The 21,070-nt window shown below is 37.8% G+C and overlaps 1 protein-coding gene across 1 annotated transcript in view; it reads left to right on the forward strand.

Annotated features, from left to right (window-relative positions):
• RNF13 (ring finger protein 13) overlaps positions 1–21,070 on the forward strand; it is a gene marked incomplete at both ends in the record, with an annotated part of 156,961 nt that overhangs the window by 34,509 nt on the left and 101,382 nt on the right. Inside the window, 2 exons of the mRNA XM_079704338.1 lie at positions 542–671; positions 14,912–14,992. Coding sequence (XP_079560464.1) covers positions 558–671; positions 14,912–14,992 — 195 coding nt within the window. The remainder of the gene's footprint in view (positions 1–541; positions 672–14,911; positions 14,993–21,070) is intronic.

The following is a 21,070-nucleotide window of genomic DNA, read 5'->3' on the forward strand; positions in this document are numbered from 1 at the left end:
CTATTGCCATTGGGATGTAGAGAGGCAAAAAGTTATGTATATATTGCTAGGAGGAAAAGGGCAAAAAGTATTACTTTATAATAAATGGCCATTTTAAAAAAGTACTCTCTAATGTGGGTACAATATTCAAGAATAAATAAAAAGTAAATTTACAAATTATAAAATTCTTTGTAAAAAAGTTTTAATCAAAGGTGCTTGTGCATTTTTTAATCATTATTTTGATTGATATCTTGCTTTCCCATAATTGAGTTGGTAGACAAGCTGTACTATAAACTGAGAACTGTGGGAGGATCTTTATTTTGTGGCTAAAACATAGAACTTAGTCACCATGAGTTATGTAGGTATTGACTAACACTGGGTGTTTACCTAATGTCCAAATCTGTGTAAACAATTACGCTTTTGAAATACAAGTTTCATTTTAATCTTAATCCATGTTTGTAATTAAGAGATATTTTTGGACATCAGGAACTCATATATCAAATAACTTATTTTCAAGGACAATGCACCAGAACTTATTATTATTCATCTACTTGTCTTCCAGGTGCTTTTACAGCGAGATGCTGCTCTCCATCGGGATGCTCATGCTGTCGGCCACACAAGTCTATACCATCTTGACTGTCCAGCTCTTTGCATTCCTAAACCTACTGCCTGTAGAAGCGGACATTTTAGCAGTAAGTAAATTTAAACAGTAAAATTTATTCATGTCTAAAAACATCCCTTAAAAGAAAAGTTTTTAAAAAGACCTAAATGATGGAGTGTTATACAATAACAAAATAATGGAATCTTACAAAGTGTTTACAAACATACAGGTGCACGTGCATAGCTATTACTTGAAAGTGGGGGACCTTGCTCATTATTTTATTCCTTGATGTTTAATAAGATCTCATGTACAATAAGTACGTGATAAATGTTGTTGCTCTTGAGAGTGTGTGCTTCTTGAGTGCTGATGAGCACATATATTTAAATGCTGTGTGTTTTATGTAGAATCTTACTGTTTTTCTTGGTAATTGGTGTATCTATAATGACCTTGATAGTGATATTTTAAAAAATTGTACAAGATGTCCATAGAAAATTTCAACCTAAAGTTAACATTAATGAGTCAGAAGAGAAGCATAATGGTCTTATCTCTTTTCTTTTCCTTTCTTAAGAGTTTTACTAATACTTTTCCTTGGTTTAGATTACATCATGGACAGCGAAGGCATTAACAAATCTCTTGACCCTGTCAGTTTATCTTGCACGATGTACAATCTCAGAAAATTTTATATGAATAACATTTAATCTGTACGAAGTTATCTTTTCATTTGATAATTCTCATGAATTCCTTATATAGTGATGAGCTAGTTCAGGAGTATAAAGTATATCAAAGTAACCTAAAATATTTCTGGCATCTCTCTTTTCATAAGATAAATGTATAAATCATTGTGATTTTCCAGGGGCTCTTTGAGAAATCCCAAAGATAATTTTAATTTTGAAAGACATCTAATGTTCATTCTGGCAGCACATAAACTAAAACTGGAATGATATAGAGAAGATTAGCATGGCCCCTGCACAAGTATGACATGGAAATTTGTAACGTGTTCCATATGTTTTCAGCAAATGGTGCCAGGAAAATTGAATATTCACATGCAAAAGAATGAAGTTGAGCTCTTACCTTACACCATATACAAAAGATTAACTTAAAGTGAATCAAAGACCTAAACATAAGAGCTGAGCTAATACTAAAAAAACACTTAGGAGAAAACATATGGGAAAAACTTCATGAGTTTGGATTTGGCAATGATTTCTTGGATATAACACCAGAAGCACAGGTGAAAAAAGAAAAACATAGATAAATTGGACTACATCAAAATTTAAAACATTTGTGCATTCAAAGAACATATCAAGAGAGTGAAGAGGAATCCCATGGAATGGGAGAAAATATTTGCAAATCATATATCTAATTAGGGGGTAACATCTAGAATATATAAAGAACTCCTACTGTTTAACAACAACAAAAAATAAACAACTAGATTTAAACATGGACAAAAAAATTGAATAGACAGTTCTCCAAAGAAGATGTACAAATGGCCAGTAAGCACAAGAAAAAATGTTCAAATCACTAATTATTAGAGAAATGCAAATCAAAACCACAATGAGATATCATATCATAACCATTAGGATGGCTGTTATCAAAAACCAGAAAATAAGTATTGACAAACATGTGGAGAAACTGGAACCCTTGGTATCGTTGGTGTGAATATAAAATGGTGCAGCCACTATGGAAATTGGTATAATGGTTCCTCACAGACCCGTGGATTTGCTCTTCTTATTGGACAGGCTTCCATTTGGACGAACTCTGCTGAGGGTCACCAAAAACCTGATGAGTTTTTCCTTCCATCTTGACTTTTTAATCTTGAGAGCTTGGCTTCCATCCAGACTGTTCACTCTGGTTTTCTGCCATCGATCCACTCTGAGCTTGGAGTTTTCTTTATACAGTCGACCCTTGAACAACACAGGTTTGAACTGCGTGGGTCCACTTACATGCAAATTTTTTCCAGTGAATATATTGGATTTTTTTTGTGTGTGTGTGTGACAGTTGGAAAAAACTTGCAGACCAATTGTGTAGCCTTTCAGCCAAGTTCACAAATTATCTCTTTCATTTCACCATTTCCTCAGACATTTCCTCCATACAGTCAGTTCTGGAGCCTGGGAAGTCCGAGATCCAGGTGCCAGCAGATTAGGTTCTTGGTGAAGGCCCTCTTCCTGGCTTACAGATGGCCACCTTGCTGCTGTGTCCTCACATGGTGACAGAAGCAGGAAGCTCTGGTCTATCTTTCTCTTCTTATAAGGACACAAATCCCATCATGGTGACTCCACCCTCATAACCTCACCTAAACCTAATTACCTCCCAAAGACCTCACTTCCTAGGACGATCACATTTCCTTAGGGCTTCAATATATGAATTTTGGGGGGACACAAGCATTTATTCCTTAACAGTAGGTACTTAAGCCAAGCCCTCTGAACTTGGGGAAAGGATGGGAGAGTTGGGGCTTGGGTATTCCTCTGTAAGTCTCCCATGATGTATGTCTGAAGCAAGGTCCTGGCACAACACCGCATCTTGTGAGGCAGATGCAGGCAGCATAATGGCCTTATGTTTGATGGTGGATAGCAGAGTTTTTAGAGAAGAAGGTTGCTCCTCAAAACCTTTGTAGTCCTTTCTGGGCTACTGTCTTACTGTCCTCTACACTAGAAAGTGTATATATTTCCTATTTCTCATTTATGTGAAGTTAGAAAAGAATTAATTTTATCTGTACGTGTGATGTGTGTGTGTGTACGCCTATACTCTAGGTGCTATGCAAAGGATTTACTGGTTTTTCTTTCTGGGTGCAAGCGATTTGCTTAATGACATTAGGTGAGAAATAGAAGGGCCAGAATTGTTGCTGACCAAAGCTTAATGTGGTCCTCAGCCATGCTTTTTCATACTGTAGCTCTTGTGGAAGGGCCTAGAATCATTGTAGAACTTGAGAGAGCCAGGCTGGTTTCTATACCATAGCTTTTTGAGGGCATAGCACATCTAATCCCTATGAGATTTCTCACCCTCTGTTACCCTCTTTAGTAGGAAACTGGTTGATTAGATTTTTCTAGAATAGTCTGGATCTTTTTGAGTTGGAGTGGAAGTAGAACCTTTAAAGGACTGAGTCCATTGCTATTCAGATCTCTTCTCTAAATTGGTCCCCGAAGTCCTTGGAATAGTCTTAGGATGACTTTTGAAATGAGGTAGAGGATTTATAGACTAAACAGGGAATGGAGTTCTCCTTGTTTCTCTTTTCTCCTTTGTTTTCTTTCATTCTCTCTCTCTTTTTTCCTCTGTTGATTCTAACATCTGCCACTCCTTGTCTTCTTTCTTTTTCACCTGAAGTGAACTGTTATTCTGTGGTTCAGCTATGTGATGGGTTAAATGATTTTCAGTGGACTGCTCTGGGAACTTGACTAGCTATGTGATATGGATCAAATTACTTAGTCACTATAAATACCTCCGTTTTTTGATTTGTAAACTGGAGTGTTGTAGTGATGATTAAATAAGGTAAACTGCTTAGAACAGTATCTGACACATAGTAAATGTTGTATCTTTGTTATCTTCTTTATAATTAACATTCTCATCATCTTTCACTCACTCCCTTGAGCAGTGTATGTGACTGCCCAAGTTGTATTTTTTAACGTAGATACAAAACAAAAAGATATAGAAGAATAAGCAGTCCCTGCCAGCAGTGTTCCCTGTGCCTCAGGCAGGTAGGTGTGGAATGTATGTTGTCATCTAGTGAAGGAGCTATCCCTGAGAGCTGCTTAAATCTGGTCTTTATGTTGACACTAAAGATAGAGGCTGACAGGAATGCAGAGATAGCTGGTGGGAAGTGGGCTGTGGAGTCATGTAACTAGGAAAAAGGGGAACTAAAAATTGAGGCAGAGGAACTAGATGTGGTAACACAGTCATTCAAAGGAAGTGAGTCAAGAGGTAGAAAATATTAGCTCTTTCTTTTAGCTGAATAAGAACACCCCTGAAATCTGGGTTTGTAATAATAAAATTTAAGTATGTTGGATATCAGGTTGATTCTAGTTCTATTTTGGACAGGTATTAGGATGTTGCTTTTGAAAAGATAAAGTCAGTTTCAGTCATGCTATTGGTATGCCAAATGATATTATTTTTGGCAGTTGAATTCTCCCACTTGACCGTTAATTCCCTGACAACAGTATTTGTCCAACTGGTTCGTGAGTTTTAAGAGGATATGGAGATGCTACTATATAGTGTGTTGCTGACTAGTCAGTAAGCCCCTTAGATCATGGGTTCCTGGAAGGCAGGACTGTGTCTTACTAAACTTTATGTTTCTGGTACCTAGTAAGAGTTACACAGTAGGAATTCAATAAATATTTGAGTTGATTAATAGCTTTTCCTTGGAGATTTAGTTCTTTCATATTTTCTTTTCTTTCTTTTCTTTTTTTTTTAATTTTAATTTTTTTTGGCTGTGCCTCATGGCATGCAGGATCTTAGTTCCTTGACCAGGGATCGAACCTGTGCACCCTGCAGTGGAAGTGCAGAGTCTTAACCGCTAGACCACCAGGGAAGTCCTTCATATTTTCCTTTAATAGCATTTATTCCTTGGAACTTTAAATTATTGGGCTTTTTAAATTAGCAGTTCATTCTCTTTTCATCTCTTATTGTTTCTCTTTTCTTTAACCCTTAAAGGAAATATGAAGTTATCAATTATGTAGGTTCATATCTAGAAACATGGAGCTTTAGAATTGGCAGGGGCATGTTTGATTCTGTTGTAGGGATTTGTTAGAGATTTCGTTGCTTGGTAGGTGTTTGTGGGGGTCAGTGGGCAGAGTTAGGAGAGAAGCACCCAGTGGCTGGTGGTGTGAATGGATTGGATTATATAGCAAAGTAGTTAAGAGCTCCATCAATGGGAGTTACAGTCTGGGTTGAATTCCAGTTCTACCACTCTGTAGCTCCATGACCTTGGGCAAATTACCTAACATCTCTTAAATTTCAGTTTACTTATGAAAATGAGATTGGAGGAGAGACAGTGTAGGGCAATGGGTTAAGAGCCAGGGATCTGAGGCCAGACTGCCTGGATTAGAATCCTGTTTCTTATTTACTAGAGCAAGTTATTTTCAAGTGGAGTATTTTTATTCTGTAGTCAGTCAATCTGTAAAATGAGGATGATGATAGTAGTGGCTGACTTTATAGGATTGTCATAAGGTTTAAATAAGTGAATACCTGTCAGGTGTTTAGCATGATGTCATAAATGCTTCATAATTTTTAGCTATTTGTTACTTTCTGAATTGAATTAAACCTTCTGTTAAGGCTGCTGTCAAAGAGGAGAACTGGTTAAGAAAAGACCTCTTCAAAATAAGTAAAGTCGCAGCATGGTAATCATTAAGAGTGGGATTCCAGAGAGAAATAATTTTTTTTTTCTGTTTCAAAAACTTTAACTGTGAGTGTGCTTTAATTTCATGAGCAGCAGCGTTCCTCCTGCCCGCCACCATTCTAAAAAAGAGAGCACTTTTGTATTAAAGATGTTTCTGTTTGTCTTGTTCATGATAGAAACTTTTTTTTTAAATTTAAACAATGTGATTGTAAAAAGCAGTGTGAGCAAAGTTAACAACTGCCTTCCTGAGGAAAGGCAAAGCAGTTTCAAAATGAGTCTCACCCGATAACAAAACTTATTCCAAGTCAGTGTTACAAGTACTGTAGTTCAAGCTAGATATTTTATTTCTGAAATTCTAACCAAAAAGGTGAACTCAGTAATAAGAAGTAATAAAAGTAATAGGAAGTGATAAAAGAGTACTTTAGTACAGTTGTATATTTTCCATTTCCTAATTTTTTTATTTTTCAACTTAAACATAATTTATTATGCTCTCATCTCTGGAATAATTTCCGAAAATGGGGAGAAAGAGTATAATTATCATGATAATCAAACAAATGCATTAGTACTAATTCTCAAGATGTAACCCAAACCAGCAATCTACGTAAGAATCTAGTTAACATTCTCTGACCTTATTTCACATCAGTAGTAAGTGTGAAAAGTCATTCAGTCCATTGAAACCAAAATGAAAAAGATAACTTTACCCCACACAATTAGAAATGTTTCTAGTAGACTCACTTAAAATCATTGCTCTATGTCCTGTGATCTATAGGCTGTCCTTCCCACCAAACGACCTCACTTGATCCATCCTCAGGTGCAGTAAAAAGTCAGTCAAATTCAGCAACTCAGGGAAACATCGATGTGAAAAAAGAGTTAGTTACATCACGAAAAAGAGACCTAAAGCTCATAAGTTTATAAAACCCACCCATAAATTCTTTCTCTATCAATAAAGCAAGGAAAGTGGGAAGAACTCTTTAGTTTTCTTAGTTTGTATTTCCAAAACTTAAATTAAAAAAAAAATATTATGTACACCTTTTTTTTTAAACATCTTTATTGGAGTATAATTGCTTTACAATGTTGTGTTAGTTTCTGCTGTATAACAAAGTGAATCAGCTATATGCATACCTATATCCCCATATCTCTTCCCTCTTGTGTCTCCCTCCCTCCCACCCCTCTAGGTGGTCACAAACACTGAACTGATCTCCCTGTGCTATGCTGCTGCTTCCTACTAGCTATCTATTTTACATTTGGTAGTGTGTATATGTCCATGCCACTCTCTCACTTCATCCCAGCTTACCCTTCCTCCTCCCTGTGTCCTCTAGTCCATTCTCTATGTCTGCATCTTTATTCCTGTCCTGCCCCTAGGTTCTTCAGAACTAATTTTTCTTTTCTTTTCTTTTTTTTTTTTTTTTTTAGATTACATATATATGTGTTAGCATACGGTATTTGCTTTTCTCTTTCTGACTTACTTCACTCTGTATGACAGACTCTAGGTCCATCCACCTCACTACAAATAACCTAATTTCGTTTCTTTCTATGGCTGAGTAATATTCCATTGTATATACGTGCCCTATCTTCTTTATCCATTCATCTGTTGAGGGACACTTAGGTTGCTGCCATGTCCTGGCTATTGTAAATAATACTGCAGTGAACGTTGTGGTAAATGACTCTTTTTGAATTATGATTTCTCCGGGTATATGCCCAGTAGTGGGGTTGCTGGGTATGACCAGTGTGAGGTTATGCCTCATTGTAGTTTTGATTTGCATTTCTCTAATGATTAGTGATGTGGAGCATCCTTTCATGTGTTTGTTGGAAATCTGTATATCTTCTTTGGATGTCTGTTTAGGTCTTCTTCCCATGTTTGGATTGGGTTGTTTGTTTTTTTGATATTGAGCTACATGAACTGCTTGTATATTTTGGAGATTAATCCTTTGTCAGTTGCTTCATTTGCAAATATTTTCTCCCATTCTGAGGGTTGTCTTTTCGTCTTGTTTATGGTTTCCTTTGCTGTGCAAAAGCTTTTAAGCTTCATTAGGTCCCATTTGTTTATTTTTGTTTTTATTTCCATTTCTCTAGGAGGTGGGTCAAAAAAGGATCTTGCTGTGATTTATGTCATAGAGTGTTCTGCCTATGTTTTCCTCTAAGAGTTTTATAGTGTCTGGCCTTACATTGGGCCTTTAATCCATTTTGAGTTTATTTTTATGTATGGTGTTAGGGAGTGTTCTAATTTCATTCTTTTATGTGTAGCTGTCCTGTTTTCCCAGCACCACTTATTGAAGAGGCTGTCTTTTCTCCATTGTATATTCTTGCCTCCGTTCTCAAAGATAAGGTGACCATGTGTGTGTGGGTTTATCTCTGTGCTTTCTATCCTGTTCCATTGATCTGTATATCTGTTTTTGTGCCAGTACCATACTGTCTTGATTACTGTAGCTTTGTAGTATAGTCTGAAATCTGGGAGCCTGATTCCTCCAGCTCCGTTTTTCTTTCTCAAGATTGCTTTGGCTATTCGGGGTCTTTTGTGTTTCCATACAAATTGTGAAATTTTTTGTTCTAGTTCTGTGAAAAATGCCATTGGTAGTTTGATAGGGATTGCATTGAATCTGTAGATTGCTTTGGGTAGTATAGTCATTTTCACAATGTTGATTCTTCCAATCCCAGAACATGGTATATCTCTCCATCTGTTTGTATCATCTTTAATTTCTTTCATCAGAGTCTTATAGTTTTCTGCATACAGGTTTTTTGTCTCCTTAGGTAGGTTTATTCCTAGGTATTTAATTCTTTTTGTTGCAGTGGTAAATGAGAGTGTTTCCTTAATTTCTCTTTCAGATTTTGCATCATTAGTGTATAGGAATGCAAGAGATTTCTTTGCATTAATTTTGTGTCCTGCTACTTTACCAAATTCATTGAGTAACTCTAGTAGTTTTCTGGTGGCATCTTTAGGATTCTCTGTGTATTGTATCATGTCATTTGCAAACAGTGACAGTTTTCCTTCTTCTTTTCTGATTTGGATTCCTTTGATTTCTTTTTCTTCTCTGATTGCTGTGGCTGAAACTTCCAGAACTATGTTGAATAATAGTAGTGAGAGTGGGCAACCTTGTCTTGCTCCTGATCTTAGTGGAAATGGTTTCAGTTTCTCACCACGATGTTGGCTGTGGGTTTGTCATATATGGCCTTTGTTATGTTGAGGTAAGTTTCCTCTGTGCCTACTTTCTGGAGGATTTTTATTATAAATGGGTGTTGAATTTTGTCAAAAGCTTTTTCTGCATCTATTGAGATGATCATATGGTTTTTATCCTTCAAGTTGTTAATATCGTGTATCACATTGATTGATTTGCGTATATTGAAGAATCTTTGCATTCCTGGATAAACCCCACTTGATAATGGTGTGTGATCCTCTTAATGTGCTGTTGGATTCTGTTTGCTAGTATTTTGTTGAGGATTTTTGCATCTGCGTTCATCAGTGATACTGGCCTGTAGTTTTCTTTTTTCGTGACATCTTTTTTTAAAATTAATTAATTAATTAATATTTTATTTTTGACTGCAGTGGGTCTTTGTTACTGTGCGTGGGCTGCCTCTAGTTGCGGCGAGCAGGGTTACTCTTCGTTGTGGTGCACGGGCTTCTCACTGCGGTGGCTTCTCTTGTTGCCAAGCATGGGCTCTGGATGCGCGGGCTTCAGTAGTTGTGGTGCACAGGCTTAGTTGCTCCATGGAATGTGGCATCCTCAGACCAAGGCTTGAACCCGTGTCCCCTGCATTGGCAGGCAGATTCTTAACCACTGTGCCACCAGGGAAGTCCCTTTTTGTGACACCTTTGTCTGGTTTTGGTATCAGGGTGATGGTGCCCTCATAGAATCAGTTTGGGAATGTTCCTCCCTCTGCTATATTTTGGAAGAGCTTGAGAAGGATAGGTGTTAGCTCTTCTTTAAATGTTTGACAGAATTTTCTTGTGAAGCCATCTGGTCCTGGGCTTTTGTTTGTTGGAAAATTTTTAATGACAGTTTCTATTTCAGTGCTTGTGATTGGTCTGTTTATATTTTCTATTTCTTCCTGGTTCAGTCTCAGAAGGTTTTGTTTTTCTAAGAATTTGTCCATTTCTTCCAGGTTGTCCATTTGATTGGCATATAGTTGCTTGTAGTAATCTCTCATGATCCTTTGCATTTCTGCAGTGTCGGTTGTTACTTCTCCTTTTTCATTTCTCAGTCTATTGATTTGAATCTTTTCCCTTTTTTTCTTGATGAATCTGGCTAATGGTTTATCAATTTTGTTTATCTTCTCAAAGAACCAGCTTTTAGTTTTATTGATCTTTAGTATCGTTTCCTTCCTTTCTTTTTCATTTATTTCTGATCTGATCTTTATGATTTCTTTCCTCTGCTAACTTTGGGGTTTTTTTTTTTGCTCTTCTTTCTCTAATTTAGGTGTAAAGTTGGGTTGGTTTTTTGAGATTTTTTTTGTTTCTTGAGGTAGGATTGTATTGCTTTAGACGTCCCTCTTAGAACTGCTTTTGCTGCATCCCATAGGTTTTGGGTCATCCTGTTTTCATTGTCATTTGTTTCTAGGTTTTTTTTTATTTCCTCTTTGCTTTCTTCAGTGATCTCTTGGTTATTTAGTAGTATATTGTTTAGCTTCCATGTGTTTGTATTTTTTACAATATTTTTTCTGTAATTGATATCTAGTCTTATAGCATTGTGGTCGGAAAAGATACTTAATACGATTTCAATATTCTTAAATTTACCAAGGCTTGATATGTGACCCAATATATGATCTATCCTGCAGAATATTCCATGAGCACTTGAGAAGAAAGTGTATTCTGTTGTTTTCGGATGGTATGTTCTGTAAATATCAATTAAGTCCATCTTGTTTAATGTGTCATTTAAAGCCTGTGTTTCCTTATTGTTTTACATTTTGGATGATCTGTCCATTGGTGAAAGTGGGGTGTTAAAGTCCCCTACTATGATTGTGTTACTGTCTTTTTCCCCTTTTATGGCTGTTAGCATTTGCCTTATGTATTGAGATGCTCCTATGTTGGGTGCATAAATATTTGCAATTGTTATATCTTCTTCTTGGATTGATCCCTTGATCATTATGTACTGTCCTTCTTTGTCTCTTGTAATAGTCTTTATTTTAAAGTCTATTTTGTCTGATATGAGAATTGTTACTCCAGCTTTCTTTTGATTTCCATTTGCATGGAATATCTTTTTCCATCCCCTCACTTTCAGTCTCTGTGTATCCCTAGGTCTGAAGTGGGTCTCTTGTAGATGGAATATATATGGGTCTTGTTTTTGTATCCATTCAGCCAGTCTGTGTCTTTTGGTTGGAGCATTTAATCCATTTACATTTAAGGTAATTATTGATATGTATGTTCCTATTACCATTTTCTTAATTGTTTTGGGTTTGCTATTGTAGGTCTTTTCCTTCTCTTGTGTTTCCTGCCTAGAGAAGTTCCTTTAGCATTTGTTGTAAAGCTGGTTTGGTGGTGCTGAATTCTCTTAGCTTTTGCTTGTCTGTAAAGGTTTTAATTTCTCCATCAAATCTGGATGAGATCCTTGCTGGGTAGAGTAATCTTGGTTGTAGGTTTTTCCTTTTCATCACTTTAAGTATGTCCTGCCACTCCCTTCTGGCTTGCAGAGTTTCTGCTGAAAGATAAGCTGTTAACCTGATGGGGATTCCCTTGTGTGTTATTTGCTGCTTTTCCCTTGCTGCTTTTAATATTTTTTCTTTGTATTTTTGATATTTTGATCAATATGTGTCTTGGTGTGTTTCTTCTTGGATTTATCCTGTATGGGACTCTCTGCACTCCTGGACTTGATTATTTCCTTTCCCATATTAGGGGAGTTTTCAACTGTAATCTCTTTAAATATTTTCTCAATCCCTGTCTTCTTCTCTTCTTCTGGGACCCCTATAATTTGAATGTTGGTGTGTTTAATGTTGTCCCAGAGGTCTCTGAGACTGTCCTTAATTCTTCTCATTCTTTTTTCTTTATTCTGCTCTGTGGTAATTCCACTATTTTATCTTCCAGGTCACTTATCCATTCTTCTGCCTCAGTTATTCTGCTATTGATTCCTTCTAGAGAATTTTAAATTTCATTTATTGTGCTGTTCATCATTGTTTGCTCTTTAGTTCTTCTAGGTCCTTGTTAAACGTTTCTTGTATTTTCTCCATTCTTTTTCCAAGATTTTGGATCATCTTTACTATCATTACTCTGAATTCTTTTTCAGGTAGACTGCTTACTTCTTCATTTGTTTGGTCTGGTGGGTTTTTACCTTGCTCCTTCATCTGCTGTGTATTTCTCTGTCTTCTCATTTTGCTTAACTTACTGTGTTTGGGGTCTCCTTTTCACAGCCTGCAGGTTCCCAGTTCTCGTTGTTTTCAGTGTCTGCCCCCATTGAGTAAGGCTGGTTCAGTGGATTGTGTAGGCTTCCTGTTGGAGGGGACTGGTGCCTGTGTTCCGGTGGATGAGGCTGGATTTTGTCTTTCTGGTGGGTAGGACCGCATCTGGTGGTGTGTTTTGGTGTGTCTGTGAACTTATTATGATTTTAGGGAGCCTCTCTGCTAATGGATGGGGTTGTGTTCCTGTCTTGCTAGTTGTTTGGCATGGGGTGTCCAGCACTGGAGCTTGCTGGCTGTTGAGTAGAGCTCGGTCTTAGTGTTGAGACAGAGATCTCTGGGAGAGGTCTCACCGATTGATGTTACATGGGGCCAGGAGGTCTCTGGTGGTCCAAAGTCCTGAACTTGGCTCTTCCACCTCAGAGGCTCAGGCCAGAGCACCAAGACCCTGTCAGCCACAGAGCTTTCCACAACCAAACTGACTGCTTGCATGCAATCTGGGTTTGTCACCTGGAGAAGTTTCCGCAAAGACCATATGAATTATTTATCAACTTCCAAACTCCAGAACTCCACAGTCCAGAGGCCCCCCTTTGGATGTGCTGCCTCTCCCCTTCCACCCACAGGTCCTATCCATTTCCAAATTTTAAAAGTACATTTTAAAAAAAGTACTGCCTGTACACATCTGTATTTTTTTTTGGTTTGTCTGTGTTGATCTAGATCTATTTACTTATTTTACAGTGGTGTCTTTGGCCTTGGAGGAGTTAAATGACTTTGTCAAGTTCAAAGCTGATCATAATTTAATTGAATCAATTAAAGAAAGATGTTTTAATTAAGAGATTAAATGATACATTGTGATAATGAATATGAAAGCACTCTTTGACTCTAAAGCATTTTGTAAACCATACAGCACTCTGCAAATATGAATTATTTTTAAAGCAGAAAATTACTCTGAAGCATTGCTGGCCTCCAGGTATACTGCCAGGCTAATTATCCCAGAGGTAAAAGAATGGATAGTTTCAACAATCAAATTCAGATGCTTGAATCATTCGATTCATTGAATTAATTACAAACATACAGTGAGAAGCATAGGTAAAAGATGGGTATGTTAGTACACTCAGGTTAGGATGCGAGTGGGAGGCAAGAGCCACACTACCTGAATCCTGTGTTTTCTGTTTTTAGTTTGTCTAGTCTCTGTGCTGCATCAGTTTTCCCTGGTGACAGTGTGGTTACCAGGACCTGAGTTGAGGATGAGCAAGGGGGCTTGACAGATGGAAGGTGTCTGGATCCAGTGTTTGCTTGCTCTGTTGGAGAGAATTGAGGTATTTACATCTGAACACAGCTGTAGTTGGCTGTTAACCTACAGGACTGTTTATCCGGGTGTCTCAGGCAGATGGCACATGAGGCTAGAATAAGGATCACCAGTGGGTGTTTGATTTAAGGACCACATAGCTATCAATCTGGATGTGTGACCTAATCCATGCTTTGTGAATATTTAAGGTTTGCTTCATCCTTCCATCTTTTGCTGTCTATACATAACATTCTTGCTTTGTGCCATCCTTTTAATCTATATTCAAAACAAATGAGTTCTAGCTTTTCTGTCTTTGGCCTGTAGTTTACTGACAAGTATCTTAACTTCTGATATATCATATAAATTTCACCTGTGTTTCAAAAGTTACTTGTTTGCTATGTTTGCTTAGTTCATCTATCTTCCTTGTTTCTCTTGTTTTCTTTAAAGCACATTGAATATAGCATCTTAAATAATACAGCAAGCTCACTTCACAATTATTATTATTATCTTCTAAAAGCACAGCAGAGGTAGAGGACTGATAAATATTGTAGCATAGAAATCTGTATCTATAAGGAAGGGGAATGTTGTTAAAGAGTTTGGATACCTTCAGCTCTCTCTATATATGTATTTCATTGAGTTTAGTCCTTTCATTGTTCAGCCCTGGATAAAAGTGTTCAGATTACTTAAAAAATGGCAGTATCTTAAAAGTATGATTTTTTTTTTTTTTTTTTTTTTTTTGCGGTACGCGGGCCTCTCACTGTTGTGGCCTCTCCCGTTGCGGAGCACAGGCTCCGGACGCGCAGGCCCAACGGCCATGGCTCACGGGCCCAGCCGCTCCACGGCACGTGGGATTTTCCCAGACCGGGGCACAAACCCGTGTCCCCTGCATCGGCAGGCGGACTCTCAACCACTGCGCCACCAGGAAAGCCCTTAAAAGTATGATTTGATACTCCTTCTTTCTCTGGGGGAAAGTCATCTTTCAAAGCTATTGTTAGAAATCCTGTAAATCTCTTCTATTAAATCAGACCCTTACAGAGAAAATAAAATGGAACTCTTGCTGGAAAATAATCTGTCTAGAAAATTTCTTGTTAGGGAATTGTCTGTGGGGAAAAACTCAGAAAAACAGTAGGTGGTTTAATGTTATAGAATTATTGCTTCTGTTTAATAATACTTACATGAAATCAGAATCCAATTTAAGCAGTTGTTTATGTAGTAAATTGTATACATTCCTTTCTATTTTAGTGGATGTGCATTTACAAAGTTGATTTTATTGTGATAAGCTGTGATAGTAAATCAAAATCGTGGAAATGACAACTTAAATCGTTTGACAGACTTTTTGTTTTTATTGTTATGTGTACATTGGTTGTAACTAGATTGTTTTTAATTTTATATTTAGTATAATTTTGAAAACGTGTCTCAGACATTTGATGACCTTCCAGCAAGATTTGGTTATAGACTTCCAGCTGAAGGTTTAAAGGTAAGAAAATAGTAATATATAATTAAAGGTATAGGATATTTAATAAAGTGATCTTTATTTCTCTTTATTTGTTTAAAGAGTGAAAATATTTCTATTACTTATCATAGAACTTATACATGTTCATTCATAAAGACTATTCAAAAGGTATGAAAAAGAAAGTGAAAATCACCTATGGTTGTATTATTCTGAACTAGCTGCTGTTAACATTTGGTATATGATATTTCAGACCTGTTTTCTAGAATATTTGCCATGTGTGTGTTTGTAGATATACATGTGCATATATAGGTACAAATATATGTGCATATATATTTATGTGCATATATAATGAATCTATATTTAATACTAATAGAAATATGCCACTTGGTTACCTGCCTTTTTTACTTTATTGTAAATCTAGAACATCTTTTCATGCTAATAGACAAGGATCTACATTTTTATTTGCTGTGGCTGCATGGTTTTGCCATATCATGAAATACTGTGTATTTTTGAACATTGGTTTGTTTAACTTTTTTTTTTTTTTTTTTTGCGGTACGCGGGCCTCTCACTGCTGCGGCCCCTCCCGTTGCGGAGCACAGGCTCCGGATGCGCAGGCTCAGCGGCCATGGCTCACAGGCCCAGCCGCCCCGGGGCATGTGGGATCTTCCCAGACCGGGGCACGAACCCGCGTCCCCTGCATCGGCAGGCAGACTCTCAACCACTGCGCCACCAGGGAAGCCCTGTTTAACTTTTTTAACAGTGGATATTTAGCTTGTCCAGTTTTTGCTAATACACTTTGCCCATTTTTAAATTAAGATGTCCATTCTTATTGATTTGTAAGAATACTTTATATATTAAAAGTGCCAATCTGTTGTTTGCCATATATGCCTCAGATCGTTTTTCTCAGTTTGTCCTTCATCTTTTAATTTTAAAGTGTCAGAAGTTTTGTTTATGTAGTTAAATATTGTTATCTTTCCCTTCTACCTCTGGAGTCATGCTTAGAAGTTCCTTCCCTATTCCAAAATAATATAAGATTTTTATGTTATGTAAGTTAGAATACATGAAATTGTGTATATATGTACCACAGAAAGTTTTCAGTTTGTTCTTTCTTTCTTTCTTTTTTAACTGACAAAGCAAAAGACTTTATTGGGAAGGGGCGCCCGGGTAGAGAGCAGCAGGGTAAGGGAACCCAGGAGAACTGCTCAACCACTTGGCTCGAGGTCTCAGGTTTTATGGTAATGGGGTTAGTTTTAGGGTTGTCTCTGGTCAGTCATCTTGCTTGGCCCATATTTGGTCTGACTCAGGGTCCTTCCTGGTGGCACATGTATCTCTCAGCCAAGATGGATTCCTGTTCTAACTTTCTTAAAATTCCTTATTTAAGTACCATAAAACTGTTATTCTCATTTAGGATAGCAGGCATCTCCGAGAGGGACATATCAGTTGTTAATTTTTTAAAGATTTTAAATTATTAAAAAAAGTCCCAACGTTGTATAACTATTTGTCATTGTAAATTTTTAAAAAACATTTATTTATTTATTTGTTTGTTTGTTTATTTATTTTTGGCTGTGTCGGGTCTTAGTTGCTGCAACATGTGGGATCTTTCATTGCAGTGCGCGGGCTTCTCTCTAGTTGTGGCACGTGGGCTCAGTTGCCCCGCGTCATGTGGGATCTTAGTTCCCTGATCAGGGATCGAACCCACGTCCCCTGCATTGGAAGGCAGATTCCTAACCACTGGACCACCAGGGAAGTCCCCTGTAAAAATATTTAAACAGAAAAGAAGAATACAGAGGAAAAAGGAAAAAAACCTTCCTGTACCCCTTCCTCATCTATACGTATTAATACCACTTCCTCTTCAGAGTTCAGCATCAGGGTGTTAATGTGCTCTTAGATCCTTTTCTAAATATATAGTGCTTTTTAGTTCATAAATTTATGAACTTGTGAAGTTCATAAATGGTTATCATCTGTGAATGAGAAAGGTTTCTTAATTTTTATAGGGAAACCCATTCTAGCTAATTTATCTAGAAAGGGATTTATGAAGGGATAAAGATGTTCAGAGTATCATAGCCTGGAGAAGCATTTTCCAAACTGTTTCAGGAATAAAACCCAGAAGCACCTTGTAGAACTGGCTTGATGAAAGATTGATGGCAGCCACTGACTCCCAGAGAAAAACACGTCACCTTGTCTCTGATCAGGAAGCCTCTGTGGTCTTAAAACGGTCTGCCTCTATGGCTACCCAAATTAATCAAAGAGATACCCTTTGCCAAACTGTTTTCCTCAGATCTAACACCTGGATTTTTCTAATTGACAGACTCTAGACCACGTAGTTACTAGCCATATTCTTTCTTCCTTCCTTTCTTTCTTCCTTTCTTCCTTCCTTTCTTTCCTTCTTTCCTTTCTTCACCCATTTTAAAAAAAATCTTTATTGGAGCATAATTTCCTTACAATGTTGTGTTAGTTTCTGCTCTACAACAGAGTGAATCAGCTATATGTATACATATATCCCCATATCCCCTCCTTCTTCAGCCTCCCTCCCACCCTCCCTATCCCATCCCTCTAGGAGGTCACAAAGCACGGAGCTGATCTCTCTGTGCAATGCAGCCGCTTCCCACTAGCCATCCATTTTACATTTGGTAGTGTATATATGTCAGTACTACTCTCTCACTTCGTCCCAGCTTCCCCTTACCCTGCTGTGTCCTCAAGTCCATTCTCTATGTCTGCATCTTTTTTTTTTTTTTTTTTTTTGCGGTACGCGGGCCTCTCACAGTTGTGGCCTCTCCCGTTGCGGAGGACAGGCTCCGGACGTGCAGGCTCAGCGGCCATGGCTCACGGGCCCAGCTGCTCCGTGGCATGTGGGATCTTCCCAGACCGGGGCACGAACCTGTGTCCCCTGCATCGGCAGGCGGACTCTCAACCACTGCGCCACCAGGGAAGCCCATCTGCATCTTTATTTCTGCCCTGCCACTAGGTTCATCAGTACTGTTTTTGTTTTTTTGATTCCATATATGTGCGTTAGCATCCGGTATTTGTTTTTCTCTTTCTGACTTACTTCACTCTGTATGATAGACTCTAGGTCCATCCACCTCATTACAAGTAACTCAATTTCGTTCCTTTTTATGGCTGAGTAATATTCCATTGTATATATGTGCCTCATCTTCTTTATCCGTTCATCTGTCGATGGACACTTAGGTTGCTTCCATGTCCTGGCTACTGTAAATAGTGCTGCAATGAACATTGTGGTACATGTCTCTTTTTGAATTATGGTTTTCTCAGGGTATATGCCCAGTAGTGGGATTGCTGGGTCATATGGTAGTTCTATTTTTACTTTTCTAAGGAACCTCCATACTGTTCTCCATAGTTAGCCATATACTTTAGTGAAATACCTGGCTATGAGGGAGGGAGGGCAATACATAGTAGTTGTTGTTGTTTTTGTTGTTTTAGTCTGCTTTGGGAAGGTGGGGTTCCTAGCATGGGGAAAGATGTGGGCACTGTGAATGGAAGGTATCTACTACGGCATTACTTTGCATCTGACCCCCCCGCCCCGACATTAGCATTGTGTCTTAGGGAGTTTTCCACAGCCATGAAAAGAATGTTCCTGTTGAGCACTGTATGGTATTCTGTAATATGCATGACCATAGTTTATTAGTCATTTTCTATTAACAGATATTTCGGTTTCTTATCCAAAGTCCAGTTATTTCTCTAGGATAGAGGTTTGGAAGTGTTAATTGATGATTCCATGGGTATGTATATCTAAAATTTTCTTAGATACACTAAATTACTTTTCTAGAAAGCTGTACTAATGGGTATGAGAATACCCATTTCCCTACACCCTTGCCAACACTGGATATTATCAGTCTTTTTAACTTCTGCCAATCTGATGGGCAAAAAGGATTATCTTCTTTTAATTTGCATTTCTCTGATTACCAGTGATTTTGAGCTGGCGTCCTTTCTTCCATTCAGCATAAGGAGTCAGACAGTCCCTTTTCACTGAAGAACCTTTCTGCTTAGGAAGCTTGTTTTCAAGAGTTCCATAAACTCCTGATAGCCATATTCTTATTGGTGCTCCTCTGTGTTATTGTACATTTAGTTTACATTTAAAAGGAATTTTGACAACTGTATTTATTCACTGCCTGAGAAAAAATTGTGTTAAACATCTGCCTGCTTTTGTACTGTGACAATATAGGGCGAGTCCAGGAGGTAAAATACAGTGATAGTAAAGAGAGTATTCTAACAAATTGTTGGATCATTATGGGTAGCTTTTATATTTATGTGACTGGCTTGCCATTGCCCAGAATCAGAATTCACAAATACTAGCCTACTTCTTATTGTTAAAAGGAGGACTTGCTGGTAAAGTGGGGATGGCTTACTGTAGTGTAATGTCTATAAAACTAATTAAATGACTGTGTTAAAAATATAACCAAGTTAATTTAAAAATACTGTATGGTTATTAAGAGACATAGCTGAGAAATATTTAAACTTTGGCCAGAGTGTTTAGTTGGGATAGTTTTTGTAGGCTTATGTTTTGTATTCTATAGATTTTATAGTATCACTGGATTCCACCATCTATAAGAGATCAGATATATATAACACATATCAGTTGAAATTCTGTGTTTACATTCCATTTACATATGCCCCAATATTAAGCTAATAGTAACCAAAGAAAATTTTAGCTATTTGAGCTTTAATGTAAAAATGTGAATCTTGCAAGGATTGAAATACGCCATGTTAGTGTTATAGAAGTTTTAAAAGAAAGATTTGATATTTTTACCTGAGGGAAGCTCTTTGTTTTCAGTTATGCATTTCAATTGGCTGTTTTGGCAGGTACCTTTTCCAGAAAACCTTTTTTTTTTTTTTTTTTTTTTTTGAGAATGGCTCAGGTCAAAAGGGAAGATGTATGGCATCAGTATGTTCCTTTAAATCTAAATACCTTACAAGAGACCTGGCAATGAAATATCATATGGTCGTATGGTGTGGTCATTGTCCAGAGTTAGATACTCACAAGGAGTTCATTACTGAGAGTCCACTTCAGAAGGACTGAAGAGACACTTCAGAAGGTCTTTAACCTCTAGGTTGTTGATGTAACCCCATTCCCTCTCCTCCCTCACTAAAGGAAAAACCTACATGTAAGTGTTACTCTTTTGCCACATCCTTGCCAAGACTTGGTATTGTCAGAATTGTTTGCCAACTTGATGGATATGAAGTGGTATCTTACTGCTTTTACTTGGAATTTCCTGAATTATTAGTGAGATCAAGCATCTTTTTATAGTATTATTGGTCAATCCGGTTTCTTTTAGTTTGAATTATCTTTTTTTTTTAAACTCATTTTTATATTGGTTTGTTAATTTTTAAAGTACTGATTTGTAGGAAACCAGACACTAATCCTTTATTTATATTGCCTTCTAATATTTTCTTCTTTGGGCCTTTTAACTTTTTTTTTAAATAACAGCTCACTTTTTAAAATTGGTTAATGTATTTTTAAAAAATAAATTTATTTATTTATTTATTCATTTTTGGCTGCGTTGGGTCTTTATTGCTGTGCACGGGCTTTAGTTGTGGCGAGCAGGGCTATTCTTCGTTACGGTGCACAGGCTTTTCATTGCGGTGGCTTCTCTTGTTGCAGAACACGGGCTCTACGTGCGTGGCTTCAGTAGTTGCAGCACGTGGGCTTCAGTAGTTGTGGCTCACGGGCTCTAGAGCACAGGCTCAGTAGTTGTGGCGCACAGGCTTTGTTGCTCCGCGGCATATGGGATCTTCCTGGACCAGGGATCGAACCCGTGTCCCCTGCATTGGCTAGGTGGATTCTTAATCACTGTGCCGCCAGGGAAGCACTGTGCCTTTTAACTTTAAATTGCCTTTTAAAATTATGCCGAAGTTTAAATTTTAATGTAGACATCTTTTTTTTTTTTTTTTTGCGGTATGCGGGCCTCTCACTGTTGTGGCCTCTTCCGTTGCGGAGCGCAGGCTCAGCGGCCTTGGCTCACGGGCCTAGCCACTCCGCGGCATGTGGGATCCTCCTGGACCGGGGCACGAACCCGTGTCCCCTGCATCGGCAGGCGGACTCTCAACCACAGTGCCACCAGGGAAGCCCTAGACATCTTTTTGATG

The sequence above is a fragment of the Hyperoodon ampullatus genome, assembly GCF_949752795.1.
Source record: "Hyperoodon ampullatus genome assembly, chromosome: 5".
Taxonomy (NCBI): Eukaryota; Metazoa; Chordata; class Mammalia; order Artiodactyla; family Ziphiidae; genus Hyperoodon; species Hyperoodon ampullatus.